At 42.0% G+C, this 21,428-nt stretch overlaps 1 protein-coding gene and 1 long non-coding RNA gene across 2 annotated transcripts in view; one reads left to right on the top strand and one right to left on the bottom strand.

The window, feature by feature from the left end:
- The window catches only part of COMP (cartilage oligomeric matrix protein), a 73,861-nt gene that overhangs the window by 49,772 nt on the left and 2,661 nt on the right, over window positions 1-21,428 (top strand). Inside the window, exons 10-17 of the mRNA XM_075610875.1 lie at window positions 1,003-1,162; window positions 9,896-10,014; window positions 12,426-12,478; window positions 13,626-13,819; window positions 13,920-14,098; window positions 18,338-18,386; window positions 19,233-19,429; window positions 20,782-20,954. Coding sequence (XP_075466990.1) covers window positions 1,003-1,162; window positions 9,896-10,014; window positions 12,426-12,478; window positions 13,626-13,819; window positions 13,920-14,098; window positions 18,338-18,386; window positions 19,233-19,429; window positions 20,782-20,954 — 1,124 coding nt within the window. The remainder of the gene's footprint in view (window positions 1-1,002; window positions 1,163-9,895; window positions 10,015-12,425; window positions 12,479-13,625; window positions 13,820-13,919; window positions 14,099-18,337; window positions 18,387-19,232; window positions 19,430-20,781; window positions 20,955-21,428) is intronic.
- Window positions 13,339-19,811, bottom strand: LOC142501250 (uncharacterized). The gene is made up of 3 exons (XR_012803449.1): window positions 18,984-19,811; window positions 17,825-18,018; window positions 13,339-14,105 (listed from the first exon to the last, which is right to left on the bottom strand). It is a non-coding gene; the product is annotated as an uncharacterized LOC142501250 (long non-coding RNA).

Here is a 21,428-nt window from a genome sequence, read left to right as displayed (position 1 = left end):
TCCTGCTTTTGTATTCTCTTTGTTGGTCTTTTAGTAACTGTGGTATAAATTAGATCGTTATCGGATTATTGACTTACACGGGGGACTGGAGGTTCAAAGCAGCAATCCATACTGCTCGTTCTCCTTAAATACATTAAAATAATGACCTTATTTGAAACTAGAGCTTCCCCAGAGCTGAACCGCGTCACTGCCAGCTACAGGGATCCCTGGCTCCTAAGATATTTCATTTTAAATTCCCTTACAAGAATTCTTGTCAGAGAGAAACAATATGGCCCCTTGAGGCAGTCAATAGAAAGCTGTGACATCATTGTGAGATGACATTGCAGCTTTGGATTGGGTGACCCTGCAGCCATCTTTATGTACTAGGAAAATGTAAAAATAAATAAATCCCCTATACTCATCAACCCAGCATGAGGTTCTAGAACTCAAGGTCCCATCCAGGGGCGCCCAGTGGGGCATAGTAATAAGCTCAACTGCTGGGCATGTCTTACTCCATTCTCAATTACTTACCAGTGCAAAGAGAGAGGACAAGAGCAGGAATGGCCAACTCCAGGCCTCAAGAGCCAGCAACAGGTCAGGTTTTCAGGATAACTCTGCTTCAGCTCCGGTGGCTCAGTCAGAAGGACAGAGCCACTGATTGCGCCAGCTGTGCTGAAGCAGGGATAGCCCTAATACCTGGCCTGTCGCTGGCCCTTGAGGACTGGAGTTCGCCACCACCATACAAGAGCACCTTATGTCTGGAAGTCGTGTGGTTGCGGTACCACTTTTGTGATGCAGATTTATGGGACTTTGTGGTGCATGGTGGACAGAGGCAGGACAGGGGTGGCATCCAGGCAAGCTCAATCATTTTTCTTATCAGCCCTTGTCCGATCAAGCCCTGCTATTGCTACGCCACCAGGTCCAAACCTATCTAACCTAATAAAGGTGTTTGATAAAGCTCCTTGCTGACCAGAGCATCAAAGGCGTCCTGGATACTAGCATGTGTTCTTTTTATTGGTACAGGATAACTGTGTTTATGTTCCTAATGTGGACCAGAAAAATAGCGATCAGGATAACTTTGGAGATGCCTGTGATAACTGTCGCAATGCCAAGAACGATGACCAGAAAGACACCGATCGAGATGGGAAGGGAGATGTATGTGACGATGACATGGACGGAGACAGTAAGTTTCTGTGGTATAATTATTAGAGGCTACAAATCTGTGGCAGAACCAATGCACAAAGAAATGACATTTTTTTTTTCACATAAATCTGGTCATTAAGAGAAATTTGAGTTTTTTCTTCATAATCCTGGTGCAATTGTTTTGCCCCAGTTTTGAAGCCAGGAGACCTACGTAAATAACCGAATATGTATCAGGAAGGTTTATCTGGATAAAGACAATTTACATTCAGCAATCCGTTGGATTCCTAATAGTCCGCCAACTGATTGCCAAATCCGCAGATTGGATTCTACGAATTCGTATACGGATTGCGGAATCCGCGCAGTGTTTTTCTGCTTCGAAACTTGAGTAAATATTCCCATTGCAGTTAAGAGGTGCTGAATAACAATGCCTCTCTATTAACATTTTAACACGTTATATATAGGGATATGCAGGGCAGCCAACAGAATTTTTGCAGTCCAGGACAAATTTCAAGAATTGGGCCCCTGCAAATGTTACAACATAATCACATTCGGTCTACTTTGCCCCCTCATGTCTCTCCTTTTTCCCCTAGTGTCTTTCTCTCTTGCAGCCTTTGTCATTCCATCTTTTCCCCTCCTCTCGTAGTTTCCTCCTTTCCCTCCTCAGGTCTTACTCTCCTCTCTCTCTCTCTCTCTCTCTCAGCATCTCTCTCCTCTTACCTCAGCATCTCTCTCCTTTCCCTCAGCATGTCTCTCTCCTCTGACCTCAGCATCTCTCTCCTCTCCCTCAGCATGTCTCTCTCCTCTGACCTCAGCATGTCTCTCTCCTCTGACCTCAGCATGTCTCTTGTCTCCCTCAGCATCTCTCTCGTCTCCCTCAGCATCTCTCTCGTCTCCCTCAGCATCTCTCTCGTCTCCCTCAGCATCTCTCTCGTCTCCCTCAGCATCTCTCTCGTCTCCCTCAGCATCTCTCTCGTCTCCCTCATCATCTCTCTCGTCTCTCACATCTCTCTCAGCATCTCTCTCGTCTCCCTCAGCATCTCTCTCGTCTCCCTCAGCGTGTCTCTCTCTCGTCTCCCTCAGCATCTCTCTCTCGTCTCCCTCAGCGTGTCTCTCTCTCGTCTCCCTCAGCGTGTCTCTCTCTTCTCCCTCAGCGTGTCTCTCTCCTCTGACCTCAGCGTGTCTCTCTCGTCTCCCTCAGCACATCTCTCCCCTCTGACCTCAGCGTGTCTCTCTCCTCTGACCTCAGCGTGTCTCTCTCCTCTGACCTCAGCGTGTCTCTCTCGTCTCCCTCAGCACGTCTATCTCCTCTCCCTCAGTGTGTCTCTCTCCTCTCCCTCAGCGTGTCTCTCTCCTCTCCCTCAGCGTGTCTCTCTCCTCTCCCTCAGCGTCTCCCTCCTCTCCCTCAGCGTATCTCTCCTCTCCCTCAGCGTGTCTCTCTTCTCCCTCAGCGTGTCTCTCTTCTCCCTCAGCGTGTCTCTCTCCTCTGACCTCAGCATGTCTCTCTCGTCTCCCTCAGCACGTCTATCTCCTCTCCCCACCCCAGTACAGTCTACGACATTTGTCTGTGGCCGTTTCGCTGCGACCAAATGACCGCCGGTGCCTCGCCACGACTCCCACCACCGGCCACTTTGCCGCTATGCTAAGTGCCTACACCCCCTACCCTAAGCTCTTACCCTTAAATCCCCTACTCTAAGCCCTTACCCTTAATCCCCCAGCAGTAAAACCATTAAATTATCCCCCCACCCTAAACAGTAATAAAACTTAGTTTAGAAGGGTCCGGTGAAACGGCCGCGGTGAAACGGCCGCAACCAAATGTTCCATTCCGCCCCAGCATGTCTTTCGGTCACCTCTATCCCCACCCATCTTTTTCTCTCCTCTCCCTCTCCCCCAGCCTGTCTCTCTCTCCTCTCCCCCAGCATGTCTTTCTCTCCTCTTCGACTCCAGCCTGTCTCTCTCTCTCCGTCTCTCTCTCTCCGCTTCCCCCCCAAGCATGTCTTTATCTCCCTCCCCCCCTGTCAGTTGCCTTGGGGATATGTGTCAAACATTAAAATTGGAGCAGATGTGGAGCATTGTTTTTAAAAAGGATGGAAATTGCACCATTTTGACTACATCAGGGAGGTTTTGGAGCAATTAGGGGAGGAATGGCTTGGAGGAATAGTGTAATGAGATGTATAAAATTTTGCATTAATATGATCGAGCAGAGTTCAGTCAATTCAACCCAACAGAGGTGGAGTTAACCTCAAAAGGTCAGCACTGGATGTAAGAAACATAAAAAATGCTAATTTTGTAATATAAATTCTTGAAATCTTATACTGTGAATAATTAATCATGACAAGGCAAGAACAGAGAATCCATTAGAGTCAGATCCCTCTTTCCGTATGTATACTGGTGTGAGATGTTTCTTTGAAAACATCTCACCACACATTGAATGGTATTTTCATGATAGAATATCTCTCCATCACAGGGGCGCAACCAAACATTCATATTGGGGGGTGCAATGCTGGCCCTCGTCTCACAACATTGTGTCATCATGACGTTGCTGCGTCACGTGATGGGACGTGTCATGGCGCTGCATCACCATGACGCCAATGGAGGAGGGCTGCTCTCTTACTGAGGCCCCACCCTCTCCCCCGGCAATCGGTTTCATTGCTGTGGGAGGGAGTGTGGAGCCTCTGTAACCGCAATGCAATTCTTAAGGGGTGCAAATGCACCCTTGCACCCCCCTGTTGTGCGACTGCTCTATTACATCCTCATTCTTTTCTGCTTGTGGGAGGTGAATAATGCATAGGGGTCTTTGTATCAATGCAAATATGAAGCAAAACCGGGGCATATTCCCTCTCCACCTGTGTATCATGGTATTTTGCTCCAAATTTGCACGTCTGCCCTAACTTGCACTTTGGGGAGTGTCCGTGAGAGGAGTTACATGGTGCACATATTATGAGATGTACAGTATCACAGTCTCTGTCTCTCTACCCCAGCTTGCACCTTGGGGAGAGTCAGTAGGAGGAGTTGGGGGAGGAGTTACACGGTGCACATATTATAATGAGATGTATCACAGTCTGCGTCTCTGCCCCAGCTTGCACCTTGGGGAGAGTCAGTAGGAGGAATTGGGGGAGAAGTTACACAGTGCACATATTATAATGAGATGTATCACATTCTGCGTCTCTGTGCGCCATTCTTTTTGCCTTTTATTTGCGCTACAAATCCTCCTCATCTGAAGTGGCGCAAATGTAACATTCTGCATCAGATGTGAGAAACTGTTCCGACATAAACCGCAGCTCTGCTTCAAAACACGGAGCAGTGCGTCTAAACACACTTTTCTCTACGTTGATACACAGACCCCATATTGTGGACTATGTTAAACCATGAATAGTGGATACTGAGGGAGAACCAGAGTTATATCTGTAATGGGGTCTCGTTAAAGGCACAGTGTTTTATATTAAGCAGCAATTCTACGTCATTTCCTTTTTATATCTCACCTGAATTGAGGAGTCCCACGGAGCTCATCCTTGGGTCCCCGTAGTTTAGGAACATTGGAGCCTGGGGTGGACCGACTGTCCACCTGGCAAATTGCAGAAACAAGTCTTGCTCACCTGGCCATTAGCAAAGCCACAGCATCACCTCTTTGTAGTGCTGACACGGCAGCCATGTTTTCCCTATTTGTCAGGTTTTTGTTTGTCTCAAAACCAGCATACAAAAGCTACAAATATATCCGGAACCTGGGGGTTCTTGGACACCGTTGGAGCTTTCAGTATTTCTGTTTTAAGAGCAGTTTAGCATGAACATTAAATACACCAATAACCTACTCTATATTATGCACATTAACACAAATTATATGCAGCCCCCTTTCCCCGTAACTATAAATCGTTCTCATGTGAACTTAGCTAGGCAGATTAACCCCTTAGAGGTAGAGTCCACTTGTGAAATATAATAAGGGATACTGTCCCCCCAATGACACAAAGCAGAATTAGTTTACTCAATCTCTCCTCTTAGTAGCAGCTCAGTAGCAGTGCAGGGGATCTGGGATGTCTATGAGATGTCTCAAGATCAAGGCAGTGGATATCGGCTGTCCATGAGATGTCACAGGGTCAGTGCAGTGGATCTGAGATGTCCATGAGATGTCACAGGGTCAATGCAGTGGAACGGAGATGTCCAGGAGATGTCTCAGGGTCATGGCAGTGGATATGGGATGTCCAGGAGATGTCTCAGGGTCATGGCAGTGGATATAGGATGTCCAGGAGATGTCTCTGGGTTAGTGCAGTGAATCTGGGATGTTCAAAATATGTTTTAGGGTCAGTACCATGGTTCTGGGATGTCCAGAAGATATCTAAAAATTAGTGCATAGTCTGACAGTCTCTTAGCAGATGGAGGAGCTGGTGAATCACTGATATATTTATTACCTGAAGCAACTTTACCCTTAGAGGATGAGCATAGTGCTCTAATCCTGTCCTAACTGTCACTATACTTTACTATCTGAAGCCTACAGTAAGCTGGATACCTCAGTGAGATGTACAGATGAGTCTGGCTGGTGCAGAGAGGGTCTCACATCTCCCCCATGGAAACAGATCTCCTCGCTCACACATATATCAAGGAAGAAGTCCCTTTCTCTCTCTCTCTCTCTCTCTCTCTCTCTCTCTATCTCTCTATCTCTCAGTCTCTCTCTCTCTCAGTCTCTCTCTCTCTCAGTCTCTCTCTCTATCAGTCTCTCTGTCTGTCTGTCTCTCTGTCTCTCTCTCAGTCTCTCTCAGTCTCTCTCAGTCTCTCTCTCTCAGTCTCTCTCTCTCAGTCTCTCTCTCTCAGTCTCTCTCTCTCTCTCAGTATCTCTCTCTCTCTCTCTCTCTCAAAGTCTCTCTCTCTCTCTCTCTCTCTCTCTGTCTCTCTCTCTATCTCTCTCTCTCTGTCTCTCTCTCAGTCTCTCTCTCTCTCTCTCTCTCAAAGTCTCTCTCTCTCTCTCAAAGTCTCTCTATCTCTCTCAAAGTCTCTCTCTCTCTCTCTCTCTCTCTCTCTCTCTCTCTCTCAAAGTCTCTCTCTTTCTCTCTCTCTCAAAGTCTCTCTCTTTCTCTCTCTCTCAAAGTCTCTCTCTCTCAAAGTCTCTCTCTCTCTCTCAAAGTCTCTCTCACAAAGTCTCTCTCTCTCTCTCTCTCTCTCTCTCTCTCTCTCTCTCTCTCAAAGTCTCTCTCTCTCTCTCTCTCTCTCTCTCTCTCTCTCAGTCTCTCTCTCTCTCTCTCTCTCAAAGTCTCTCTCTCTCTCTGTCTCTCTCTCTCTCTGTCTCTCTCTCTCTCTGTCTCTCTCTCAAAGTCTCTCTCTCTCTCTCTCAAAATCTCTCTCTCTCAAAGTCTCTCTTTCTCTCTCAGTCTCTCTCTCTCTCTCTCTCTCTCTCTCTCAAAGTCTCTCTCTCTCTCTCTCTCAATGTCTCTCTCTCTCTCTCTCTCTCTCTCTCAAAGTCTCTATCTCTCTCTCTCAAAGTCTCTCTCTCTCAAAGTCTCTCTCTCTCTCTCTCTCTCTCTCTCTCTCAAAGTCTCTCTCTCAAAGTCTCTCTCTCTCTCAAAATCTCTCTCTCTCAAAGTCTCTCTCTCTCTCTCAGTCTCTCTCTCTCAAAGTCTCTCTCTCTCTCTGTCTCTCTCTCTCTCAAAATCTTTCTCTCTCTCAAAGTCTCTCTCTCTCTCAAAGTCTCTCTCTCTCTCTCTCTCTCTCTCTCAGTCTCTCTCTCTCAAAGTCTCTCTCTCTCTCTCAAAGTCTCTCCCTCTCTCTCTCTCTCAAAGTCTCTCTCTCTCTCTCTCAAAGTCTCTCTCTCTCTCTCTCTCTCTTTCTCTCTCAAAGTCCCAGTCTCTTTCTCTCTCAAAGTCTCTCTCTCAAAGTCTCTCTCTAAGTTCTTCACTATTCTTGAACCTAGAGACATGTCCGCAAAGCCACATTCTTTACAAATGACAGTTTCCATTAGAAGGGGGTGGGTGTTCTGTTAAAGTCCATGGATTCTTTGTAATCCATTTATCACTTAAGGCACACCTTTTGAGCATGTGACGTGTATATGGGACACAGGCTAATACACACAGCTTTTTGTTGTTTTTTTTTTTTACCTTTCTCTTTGTACTGTATAGACCCTCAAATTACTCTCCTTGCAGTCCAGGAAAATATGTGCACTTGTAATCCGCAAAACAAATAGTTACAATGCAGTTCCCAAATGCACCAGCACAGAATGATAATATGGTAGTACATATTTGAGGATACTACACTTGTATTAGACAGAAAGGCACAACAAAGAACATTAAACACGTTTGTTTCATTTCCCCTTATTTATTATCGTTAAAGAGGTGGTTTAAATGCAAGAAACAAACTACTTGTACCTGACACAGCCTTAACAGAAAAGTAATGTAAGAGTTGCAGTGTGTCAAGGCAAGCTTTTATCACCGCTGATTCACACAGAAGCAGATGTACCAAGTTCTGCAACGCAGAAGCCAGTGGAACACTTTATTTATTGTTTGTTCTTGCACAACATATTCATGGTGCAAAGTTCAAATTCAAATGCACTCTCTTACATTCCAAAGAGACTTTATTGTAAACTGTAAACTAGCAGTGTTATCCTGATTTGCTTGCTAAGAATGAAAATAATAATAGTAATAATAATAAGGGAAACATTATAAGAGGCATTATGCCAGTGATTCAGAGCAGCCTAAAAACATCTTAGATCAAGATTATTTCAACATTCCTCGTGTATATTGGACGTTTTATGTGACTTGTTGGGGCCTGGTAGCTTCAGCAACTGCTCTTTGGGGACTTTACGGAACTATAGGTCTAGATCAGGGCCAACTCCAGTCCTCAAGGTCCACCAACAGGCCAGGTATTAGGGATATCCCTGCTTTAGCACAGGTGGTTAAGTCAATGACTGAGCCACTAATTGAGTCACCTGTGCTGAAGCAGGGCTACCCATAAAACCTGACCTGTTGGTGGCCCATGAGGACTGGACTTGGCCACCCTTGGTGCAGAGGGAAAAAACAAGACCAAAATACAATTGAAAACAAAAATGTCTCTTTTTCTTATAAACCTTGTTCCGGTGCAGTATTACCCTAGTTTGGGAGCAGGAAGTCTTGAATAAATAGCTCCCTACTGTATGGCTCTCATTTAGTATGCAGTGGACATATCTTTCTGTATGCTGGAAAAGAGATAAGCTCCATTCAAATGGGTGGGACTAACCGCTGCGAGAAGACTGCTTCATTGCCTATTGAATAGGCACCTATAGAACAACCTTTGTTAAATACTACCGAAGAGATTCCCACGAGATCCATTTGGAGCCAAGGAACCAAGTTAATTTAATCCAAAAAGAAGGTACACAGTAACATACAGGTAGACCAAATGATCCTCTAACGCGTTTGACAAAGCGCTGCACAAGCGCGAAACGCGTTAGAGGATCACTTGGTCTACCTGTATGTTACTGTGTAGCTTCTTTTTGGATTAAATTACGTTGTTTTATAGCACATCATGGTTTGGTCCCCACTTTTTGTGCTCTTCTGGTTCCTTGGCTCCAGCTGGATCCGTAGGAATCTCTCTGGTTCCATACCTCTGCAGGAGACGCATGCAATCTTGAGCTTACACAGATGGTCACACCCAGTGAGTACTATTTATATTATAACAATCGATTCACTATCCTGGTATCTTGGACTGTATTATTGGGCTTATGATTGCCAACAGGACTGAGAAGTGTATAACATTGTGTGCTGTGCTAATATACAGGAACTTGTGTTATAAGGAGTCAGTGCCAACTGATGTTACCATCAAGACTTTACCAGCACTTATATACTCACAAGCAACATATGACCATTTTTTTGTTCTGTCTAACAGCATTTAATACCACATGGAAGGTCTCTGCTGTAATGTGGTTTGAGCACTAGTGGAGACTAAGTGGTCCCTTGTTCATTTTTGTTTAATACTAATTGGGCGAGATACTTATCCATTATTGATAGTTTTAAAAACCCCAAAAGAAACATCTGCCTAATATGTCCCATTAGGGAGAAAATCCTTCCTGACCACAGTAATGGCAGTCAGAGTTCACCCTGGATCAACACCCTTCCTGTGTTTAACTTAGTCAGCATCTCCCTGTATACTGTACCATAACTTTGTCAAAATAAAAGATATTTAACCTTTTGTTAAACATATCTACAGTATCTGCCTTCACAGAATATGAATAGTAAATGATATATTTTGGCTGTTGAAAGAGGGGACACTACCTCAAATGCGTTCCAAAAAACACTCCCAATCTACAGTTCTAGTCTTTAAGACTGCAGCAGACAGTATTTAGGGAGATTACGGGGTTGCTATTTCATCTCCCAGAATCCTCTGCTTGTCTCATCCTTACTGTTTGCGAGGGTAGTCACATCATCAGACTGGATTGAAAGCTTAATCTGATTCTATCTGCCATGTTGTCTTATCCCTGGCATTTTCAGAGGGACTTCTCCTACAAAGGTCAAAGAGCCTGAACAAATGTAGATGGGTGCTCTTTAATGTAGCCTCCCAAACCCTGCAGAAGCCTACAGTACAGGAGTTTAACTCTTATAATCTTAGTATCTTGTCACCTGAGTATTTTCTACTAATTTTTCATCAGACTTCAGATATAAAAATAGAGTTGCAACGGGCAAGACCAGATCTCTTAAAGTTAAAAATAAAATGCAAAACCAAATGGCGCTCAGCATAGACTGCTGCTGGAAAACCAGATAACATTAAAGTCTCCAAAGTATCTTATACATTTGCGCACACAACTGATAGAATGTGTTACTTGTAGGAATTAAAAATACCGTGGACAATTGCAAGACAGTCCCCAACCCTGACCAGAAGGACAGCGATGGTGATGGTGTAGGAGATGTGTGCGATAGCTGTCCCACCATTAGGAATCCCGACCAGGTAAGTAAGGACATTACAGGTACAATCACTAAGCAGTCACACAATGTAAAGAACTAGCCAGTGTAGTGGACTTCCTTAACCACCACCTCACTCTTTACATGAACATGCCACTTCTTGGTGTAATTTCAAAATCAAAGATGATTTTCTTTTCAATTGGAATACTATATAGATATATTGTAGGTTGTGATACTTTTTAGCAGACCAACACAAAAATTCTTCAAAGATGAAATGACAGTGTAGAGAGATTTCAAAACCTCAGTCTCTTCTTCTTCGGGTGTACATTTGAACAGTGGGGACATCCTCCAATGGCAGGTATATGGCTTATGATGTCATCATAGTTGTAAAGACAATAACATGAATCATTTGGGGCTGGCAATTATATGAGAAAGTAGAGGTTCCATGGGCAGACTAATAATAAATACGATAAAGTAAAGATAATAGAACCCTAGTGGTCCATTTTTTTTAACCACAATTCATGGGAATTTGGGTCAGAAAATTAACCAAATGGCCACTTTGGAGTATATAGATTTATCCGCTAAACATTTAAAAACAATATTCATTAAAAATGTGAAAACAAAATAAAAAAATATTTGAATGTATCATTCTATTTATGCAGCGCTAACCATGTACTCTATGCTTTACCTTACAATAGCGGGGAAATAATGTGCATTATAAACAATAGGAATAAGTACACCAGTTAAATTACAACATAAGGAAGAGCTTACAATCTAAGTTTTATGTTGGGAGGCTTACAGACACATTAGGAGTAAAAAGCGCATTATACGAAGTGCACACAATTCACAAGATGTAACCCATTGAACAGATCACAGCAATTGATTCACTTTGTCCTATAAGGAACCGTTCATACATAAAACTTTTCATCAATTTTATTGGACCTTCGGCAGGCCATTAATTGCCCCTCGTTGCGGAATAAGCTCATTGATGCACCTTCATTAAGCCATTAGTTGACCTTCATGAAGACTAGAACAATAATGCATTTTCTTAGGGACATAAAGTTGATAATGGATACTCATCGGTTATTAAGAGATCCTCATCAAGGTATGCACAGTGTCCACCTGATGAAGGTCCATTGAAAGGCTAAAGATTGGCACCTTATGTAACAATGAAATTAATATTGCTGTAATGTAGGTTGTGTCTAGAGCAGGTTTGTAACTATGCACAATTGTCTACAGTTACATAGAGCAGCTTTGCTGAGTGCCAAATTGCTTGTTATTTACAAAAGTCTCTCGCCTGCAAAACTGGGACAAAACCAGTGCAAAAAAAAAACATATTTATCACAGAAAATAAATCCTTTTGAAAGCAATTAATTTGTTTGCTTTGATCTGGTGCTGTTTTCTTGCATTGGTTTTGCACCAGTTTTTCAGGAAGGGGACTTTCTTTTTATTGTCATTGAATGATAATTATTCCACAGCGTGTTACAGTGTGGGGACAGTAGTTACATTAAGTAGAATGACATACAAATTACATACAAATAAGAACAAACAGATACAAAAGGTAGAGGGCCAAGCTCGTGTGAGCTTAAAATGTAGAGGAAACATGGAACACAGTTGAAACAAAAGGTATGATTAGAACAGGGGTGGCCAACTCCAGTCCTCAAGGGCCACCAACAGGTTTTTTTTAAGAATATCCCTGCTTCAGCACAGGTGGCTCAGTCAGTGGCCTGTTGGTTACCCTTGAGGACTGAAGTTTGCCACTCCTGCCTTAGGAGTTCTGTTTCGGATATGTTACGCTCTAGGTAGCAGTGGGACATCCAGTCAGAAAGTAGTGGAGAGACATTTAATGACACGAGAAAAAGGAGGGAAGAGTAAAGGTCAGGGGAGGAGAGAGTGTCATCAGCATAGGGATGATACTGAATTCCAAAAGAGAGTTTAGTTTGAGAATTCACTGGGAGAAAAAGTATACAGTAGGTTAGAATGAGGGCCTAGGACAGAAACTTGATGGACCTAACAGAACATTGGGAGTGGAGAGGAGATACCTGAGAAGGCAACACTGTAGGAGGGGATAGATAGGTAGGTCTCGAAACATGAGTGGGCTGAAATACGGACGCCAGTAGAGTGGAAAGTGTGCAGAAGGTGATCAGATGTGATCCTCTGATTTTAAAACATTCTCCATTTGGACAATAGATTCGTGAATTGAAGGCAGAATAAAAACTAGGGAATGAATAGGGACATTCGAGGGAGAATGAGCCATGGGGTTATATCGGCCCACGTGATTGGTGGCATGGGAATATACAATGGTTGACATGTGGGCATATGAAGGGGCATGGGGACTTTATGATGTGAGCTATTAGTAATTTATGGGTCCACGTTGAGTTTGCCATCCAGTCCATAATCTTCTAGCCAATCCCTTGAGGAATCGAATCTGAAAAGTGTGTTTTTTTTTATTCTTAGTCAGATGCTGATAACGACCTAGTAGGGGATCCATGTGATACCAACCAGGACCGGTAAGATTAAAAGAATTAAGAAACATAGACAAATGTATTGGCAATATGAAAATGTAATGTAAAGGATTGATATGAACACAAAAATGGGGACTAAACCCTATTTGTTTGCATTTCTAAAATGATGACAACTTTTTTATTATAGACATTAAGACGCACCAGCTAACCAAATATTTTGGACTAATATTTTAGATAATTTGCCTAGTAAATTGTCCCAGTGTGTAAAACAGAGATATCAAAGAAAATAAATCCCATTAAAGGAGAAGTCCCACCTGCCCCACCCCCTCCTCTTTTTTTTTTGTATAGAAGTGGGAAGAAGGGGGTCTCCATGGTTGAACCACGTTTATTTCAGCTCTGAGGACGCCCAGTTTTCTGGGATTCTTACCGGAGAAGGTGCTGCTGGTATTTTATGGAGGTTTAAAACCCCTGCGTCACACGGGCCAATAGCTTCCTTTTGACCCACGTGATGTGGGAGATTCAAACCTCCATTTTGTTTACCCTGGAGGTCTACTGTATCAGAGGCACTTTCTCCGGTATCCCGAGAACCAGAGGGTCTCCAGAGCTGAAATTAACTTGGGTCATCTCTGGAGACCCCCTGCTTCCTATCTATGTAAATTAAATGGTGAAAAATAAATCAGGGAAACTGCTCCCTTAAAGGCAATTGGCATTTTTCCTTTGGTGAAACATTTTGGCACTGGTTTTGCAGCCAGAAAACTTTAGTTATTAGCCCCTTGATTTATTTTATGTGGTTGCATTAAGCTAATGTTATGGTGTTTTGTCCCACTTCCTTATCTCACCATAATCTTATCATGTCTGGCTTGTAGCCTCTATCCAAGTACCCAGCACATACTTAAAAAAGAAAGGTAACTCTCAATGTAATATTTCCTGGTAAAACATTTTATAAATACATTTAAAAAAAAAAGTATATAACACTGAAAGTTATTGAGTCTAAAAATATAATATAATGTAAACCGGGCAGGAAGTGTGGTTAACATTAGAATTGTTTAGTAAATCAGGACCTTAGTGTGGCCATTGGCACACTTATAATCTTCATATTGGTAATTGAACATTTATGGGAAAACGACAGTCTTGGGGAATCCATTTGAGACATGGATGTTGTCTTGAGCGTTTTCCCTATTTTTATTGATAGAGATGGAGATGGCCATCAGGACTCACGAGACAACTGCCCTTCAGTGATTAACAGTTCACAACTAGACACCGACCGGGATGGCCAGGGAGATGAGTGTGATGACGATGATGATAATGATGGAATCCCAGACATCTCGCCACCTGGACCAGATAACTGCAGACTCGTTCCTAACCCAGACCAACAAGACTCAGATGGTACACACTACCTATCTTTGTGTCTTTTTAAAAACCAGGAACACGTCCGTAAATGTGAATGCTTTGCACGGCTCAAACCTTACTCGTCTGTATTTTTCAGGCAATGGTATTGGAAATGCTTGTGAAGGTGACTTTGACAAAGACATGGTGATTGACATCGTGGATGCTTGCCCAGAGAACGCTGAAATTACGCTGACAGATTTCAGAGCATTCCAAACAGTCGTTTTAGATCCGGAAGGTGATGCACAAATTGATCCAAACTGGATTATTCTTAACGAGGTATGATCTAGCAAAAAACGAATCAAATCAATCATTGAAAGTCATAGTATCTCACACTGGTTTCATTGCAAAAATATTCTTCTTTTATTAACTCCTTTAAGCAGTAAAAAAAAGACAGTTGTGCAAATGCTAAAAAATGGTGCAAATGTAAAACCCTGAGACATTTTGCTGGCGTTTTCCTACCAGAATTTACTTAAGATTTTACGTCATTATTTAGACCAGATCATGTACCCTGCTCTCCTCTGCACCAGCAGGTTTTTTTTATTTACATGCAAATGAACCAAGGGGACGTGTTTTATGCAAATGTAGTGGTCTTCCCCCGACACAACGATTAGGAGCGATTTATATATTGTATTTGTTTATACAAAGTGTGCAGGAGGGTTTTTATTGCGTGAAACGATAGGAGTTTGTATGATTTTTTACCACCAAGAATTAGAAGATCTACACCGTACAGCAAACTTCTCACGTGGCTTCCTCCGTAATCAGGATGGTAACTCAGGTCAGCGACCTAAAACCAGGACAAACCTGCAAAGCAATTAGCAAGAGAAATACAGGGCCAGCTTCTTTAACTATAATGCAATGCAATTTCTAAAACAATGTTTTGAATGCATTCTCTTCCTTTTCATGTATATTCTTGCTAATTGTTTCATGCAGCACATATAGTATATTTAATCTGTATAAGGTTTCCTAAATATAATATTACCCACTTTGATACCAGTTTGCATTGAAGGCTTAATAGCCAACGAAAAGGTAAACAATGTTACAGTTTATGAATTTCCATTCCCAGCCATTGGCTCTAATGACTAAATAATGTGACCTTGGTGAAGTTTAACATTTTGTGGGTTTTCTAGAGTTTTGTAGGACATTTCCTAACCCAAACCATAGCACCATCTTCCAGCCCCATGCTTATAGAATTAGGTGTATGCGGTGTCTGCTGCCATTATATAAACAAACTATGCAGCTGCTGAACATCAGCGAGTTCAAAAAGCATGCAAGTATAATTCAACTAAAGCAGCTATTCCCCAAATAAGCAAAGATGAGGCACTGTAATGCTGCAGATGAGCTTGAAGTAAATGTATGTCCATCAAGTTCAACCTTTTAAAACCTGTAACTAGGTAAGATACTCATCCTATATTTATAGATTTATTGAGCCAGAGAGAGGCAAATAAAAAAAAAAGTGTGTGTGTGCTGAGCACGTGCATTTTAAGTGAAACATCTTTGTCTTTTGTCACTGTTTTGTCACAGAAATTGTATTTGTGATGGTGATGTTTTTAATTGGTTGTATAGTGAACAAGAAAGTTCACAAATCCGGCGCTCAGAGAAATGCAAGGAAACTGCACAGCATCATAGAATATACAATGAAGAGGGGGGAGTGACCGAGCTATGGGCTAACCTCCAAGAGTATCAAACGTGAGATAGTTAATGTCTGTTTGTGATAGACTGGCAAGTATGCAATGAAGCATTTAAATCACAGAACTCACTGTTAGCAGGAGGGCCCAGCGGTATCCCCACAAAAGTCCAAGGGTTCTTCCGTTCTTTGCCAATTAGAAATCAAAACACATTTTCAGTGACAAAACACAAAGAAGTTTGAATTAGAACGCATGTGCTCAGCACACCCCCCCTCCTGTTTAGCTATGTGCACTTATATATTTATACTAACTGAATTCCTCGTCTGTGTCTGTGTCTGTGTGTGGTTGGTTGTGTGTGTCTCAGTGTGTGTGTGTGTTTGTGTGGTCTCCACCTCCCAAGTGTGGCAAGGTGGGCCCAGACTGCTTCAACAGAAAATCCTCCCATAGACTCACTTACAAGCGGTGATTTTGACTCTCTTTGGTTTTGATATCACAGTATTGATATCACAAATGGTGACATCAGTACTAACGGGAGAGCCAATAATTGCTGCCATTGGTACCTACAACTGACTAAAGGCTTCTAGGCTAATACAGCCATTAGTAATGCAGCATTGGGCAATATCTACAGTACCCCATAGCTGCATTGGCGGCTACTAGATACATGTGTCCTTGTATCACCGGGGACAATACTGTTGCTGCTCAGGGGTCCTGTTGCTTTTGTTATATGCAGCTGACTAAGGGCTCAATAGGATAATACAGCCAAGGCAGTGAAACAATTAGCAATCTCTACAGCTGCATTAGCTCAGCCTATAAACTGAATAGCATTCAAGCGCTGATCAAGGACAGAGCAGTATGGCGAACATACAAAGGGCAATCCACTTTTAAACCTTTTGAAGCGTCACTTGCGACATTCACGTCAGCCACTTGAGAAAGCCTCGACGTATATATTTTAATATTTGTTGCCATTAAAGTTGCGTTTGAATCACTTACACTTATCAGTCACATCACAGGGAATACAGAACAAAGACAGGTATAAAAGGCACACCACTGTTAATAAAAATAGAAAGAACATTTTGTGCTTGTAGTGCTCACCTCCTAATGATCCCGGCATCCCAAGGCTGGATCCAAAGACTGGCAAACAATGTAGAAAAGAAGAAGCACACACAAGGCTAATGGAGAGTTAAAGAAACGTCAAGCTGTATTAAATCATCACAGCTAATGAACAGGTAACGTTTCAGGAGTCAAGGTCCTTGCCTCAGACCCAACACCAGAGTCCTGAAACGTTACCTCTTCATTAGCTCTGATGATTTAATACAGCTTGACGTTTCTTTAACTCTCCATTAGCCTTGTGTGTGCTTCTTCTTTTCTACATTGTTTACACATCACAGGGAATGGAGTGCTTCCTATACTGGGATTCTTTGTTTCTCTTGGGTTGGTTGGCCCTTCAGATCTGGAGTTGCTCACCCCTGGCTTAGATGCTTCTTTTATAATGTAAAGGATCGTACTGTAATTGGGATAGCCTTACCTTCCATCTCCTTTATTCATTTGATGGCTCTTCTCCCTAACAAACTGCCTATATTGTACTTTTCATTTATTTATTTTAGCTTTTACTGAGTTTTCGCCTGTTTATTATGTCACTGGCATCAGCTGTTACCATGGCAACCTCTGTTGTTTTTAATGTGTGCGGAAGGCAGTGGCCATGATAATTTTCCCAGTAGGCAATCTTTAAGCAAATTATACAGCAACTCTAGTATGCAACTACAGAATAATAATAAAAAGGGTAGGATTGCTAAATATCAAAGCAAAAGCACAATGGGAGACAGAAAAGAAGACATGTATTTTTTATGGTGAGTAGAGGGGATTGCTTCTTTAAAGCTCGCCATTCTGAGGGCTCACTTACAAACATTTGAAATTAACTTCTAGAATATGTTAAATAATATTGAAGCAGAAATCTGTGCTGGTCATTTTCTTTTATATTCTTATTTATTTATTTTTACCTCATTTGAAGCAAGAGGTTCCCCAGAGTTTAACCACAGGCACTCCAAGCTGAAAATGTTTAATTGTTGATATTCCTTTGCAAGAATTCTGGTCTAGGAGAAACAATATGGCCACTAGGGTCTGACTTGTGGCCAATAGCAAACCGTGACATCATTGTGAGATGACACTGCAGCTTCCAATTGGGTGACTCTGCCGCCATCTTTGTACTGGCAAAAGTAAAAAATGAAATATCTGGGCAAAAAGATGTTTTGATTGCTATGTGTCAGGTCCGGTAGACCCCCCTGATTCATAGAAGGTAAGAAACGCCTTGTTTGGGAGGTGAGGGGAGGGGGGGGGAAGATAGCTGATTTTATGTTAATACCATCTCTTTCCTATTTACCTTTTAGCAGAAGTCTTCCTTACTTGGCCTAATCTACAGCCAAGCTTTCACCCCAGACTGCTTCAACAGAAAATACTATTGCTGTCATTGATCCTCCCTGCGGCCTCATGCTTCTCTTTGCCGCAGGAAAGTTGCAGGATGTCACATGACGGCACCTGCAGCCGCATCTCTGCAACTTCCTGTCATGGTCCTTCCTAGTCAAAGAGAACAAGAGAGCCAAGGGGAGCACGCGTTACAATAATTCCAGATCGGTGAATCCCTCTCCAGATGAGTTGTCTCTCTGTGGAACCCAAAAACCATTATTAGGACTTTGTGGAATGCCAACCCTTATGGAGTAGTACTGCTTAGTAAATAGGGACCCTGTGTCTTTTCCGAAATCTCTCCTGTTTCTGGGAGAGTCGACTAGTCTGGATCCTGAGTGCCCACCAGATGCCAGTGCCTGCTGAGGAATGCGGGTCACTCTGAGCCTGGCAAGAACATCAGTGTAATGCCCTTTACTTATGTATTTTGCAGGGAATGGAAATTGTCCAGACAATGAATAGTGACCCAGGACTTGCTGTTGGTGAGAAATATTTCCCCTTCTTCCATTGTACAAGTTTTGCAGATGGGAGACTTTGATAAATAGACCTCCCCAAAAGTCCTATTGCTAATTAGCCAAAGTCTTCCGGCTTGAAATGTATAGCAAACACTAGAATTTATTGAGCATTTTCCCTTGATAAATTTGCTATTTTTACTCTGGTTTTGGCTTTTGCAACCTAAAGACCCACTGGGTAGATATTTTCTAAAATATAAGGTGATATTTATAAAAGTCCTACTTGCAAAAAAATGTATGAGATAACTCTAATTTGCAGTTTGGAGACTGTTTAAATGAGGCTTCATTTAACTAAACGATTGCATAGGAGGATATTCCACAGTAATTTACTGGTACTAAAACTGTGGTCCATGGACCATTATCAAATGCCTTCATGATGGGCACCAAAACACACACACACACACACACACACACACACACACACACACACACACACACACACACACACACACACACACACACACAGTCCTCCAGATTTCCATTGACATTGCAGTGGTTACAGATAAAGACAAGTTTGAGACCTATTTCGAAAGTGAGGTCCACGGCCCTTTAAAGCAAACTAACAACGTTATTATTGGCGGCCATGTGTTCTCTTCGATTACATGGTCATGTCGCCAACCGACGATGGCTCCACTCTGACAAGCTCCTGGAAAACAAGCATTTTTACAATAAATCAGCGACAAAAATTTGAGATAAAAACGGACAGTATGGAGAAGAAATATATTTAAAAAAAAGTAAAACCTAAGCATGCAAGGGGAACTGCCTCTTTAATATCCGTAATCCATTAAATATAATACTTGTATTGTTTGTGCTAAGGTTACACCGCATTCAATGGAGTGGATTTTGAAGGGACTTTTCACGTCAACACTGAAACAGATGATGACTATGCTGGATTCATATTTGGCTACCAGGACAGTTCAAGTTTCTACTCGGTGATGTGGAAACAGATGGAACAAACATATTGGCAGGCGAATCCCTTCCGAGCAGTGGCGGAACCCGGAATTCAGCTCAAGGTAACACACAAAGGGAGCACAAAATCTGTTTCTGTGGTCGAAAAATTTCTGCTGCAGTACAAAAAGCGAAATCATTTACATTGATGAAAAACAAGGGTGTGCGCTTTCACTGGGGATTTGCGTTTGGATATTGTAAAAAAAATTGAGAAGAAAAATAAGCAGGAATGAAAGAAAAAAAAATTCACACTTTTTTTGAAAAGCCGTCTGTAACATGTGAGCACATTCGCACATACACCACGCCTTGGAGAGAGATACGGCACCATATTGTGTTCTTTATTTCCTGTCCGGACACGAATCGTTGAGCTCCCCTAAGGTACAAGATAACTGGTTTGAGAAAAAACGACAAACTGTTCTTTTAAGGGCTGTGAGCTGCATTTCCAACATTTATCTTTTTCACACAACAAATTTGTGTATTTATCACCGATTATTTTTCGATATTGCATGTGAAGCCACTATATTTGTTGCACATCTACATTTTATTGCATTCTATAAGAGCCAATCACGATTAATTACACTTTATGCCACTAATTAATAAGAGGATCGCCCATCACACGTTTGCTGGTGATGTCACTGACTGTATTTCGGAAAGAATACACACAATGCAAACTATCCCACTTCAAACACTGCATATTGGTCCTAGTGTGGACTCTGGTATAAAACATCAGGTGTTTTAGTAGGGACCTTTCCATGCGAAAATTGGTTATATCCTACGTAAATACACTCGTTAAACAGTTCTCATCCTGGGGAAGGTGATAGAGGAGGGGGAGAGAGTGTTGGTCCTTGAATTGCTATGGAAATGGAGAGCAGACAGGAAGAGAACATATGGAGGAAACAAGAGGAGTCCCTGAAGAAAGGATTTTAGCCCACTACTTAACCTTTCATAAATAACAGCAACATCGGTACTGAAAGAATAGCTTCGTGGTAATGTCACTAGTTTGAAACATATTACTGGTTCAAATCTCAGGCTTGGCTCTCCATGTGACCTTGGGCAAGTCTTTCTTTGTGCCTCTGCAGCCCAAATTAGGTTGCAAGCCCTCCATGCGAGGGGCTCATTGTATGGTGAGTGTAATATATATATATATATATATATATATATATATATATATATATATGAAATATGAATAATGCAAGAATAAAATATAAGCTATGGAATGTATGAATAGATCTAGTACAATATGGAGATTTTTGTACATACATATGTTTGCAAATATTTACCAATACAAATTGAGCTGTGGTTATAGAGCCATATAATCAGAATTAAAACCATATCTGGTATATTTATTAGATTAGATGTATGTGCTTCTATAAATTGGTATGATTATCAGAAGCCATAACTGTCTGTTTTGCTACAGGCTGTGAAATCGACAACAGGTCCCGGGGAACAGCTCCGGAATTCCCTGTGGCACACTGGCGACTCGGCCGGCCAAGTCAAACTGCTATGGAAAGATCCCAGGAACGTGGGATGGAAAGACAAGACATCATACCGCTGGTACTTACAGCACAGACCTCCAGTGGGATACATCAGGTACACATACTTTGTGCATGCATGCGTGTGTGTGTGTATACACATCAAGCACCGTTTTAAAACAGGAAGTGATCACCGCTTGGTTCTCTGCCAATTACATCTTAAATCAGTGAGACTCAGGGAAAATTAGTTTATTTAATTCTAAAATGTTTTATCAGGGAGTACTTCATTCAGCGTTACCTCTTGTTTTCAAGTATGTTCTAGACACAGAGTTATGATAATGAGATGACATGTCTGCTCTTCTTCATGTGTCACAGGTCTTCTTCATGGTAACATCTGATCCAGTTTAATATTAATCTACGTCTTTAAAATGCTTATAGTGGTCTGATTTTAAAAGCAAGGTGTTGATCTCCACGAGTTACCCATTAAACATTTCATCCAAATGCCATGATTATCTTAGGTTTTAAGAAATACAAAAAAAGGTTTCAACAGCATAATTCTGGCTCCTTTTTAATCTCATAAGTGTGGGTTTTA

This window comes from Ascaphus truei, chromosome 8 (genome assembly GCF_040206685.1).
Source record: "Ascaphus truei isolate aAscTru1 chromosome 8, aAscTru1.hap1, whole genome shotgun sequence".
Lineage (NCBI taxonomy): Eukaryota > Metazoa > Chordata > Amphibia > Anura > Ascaphidae > Ascaphus > Ascaphus truei.
This window is presented reverse-complemented; position numbering and strand designations above follow the sequence as displayed.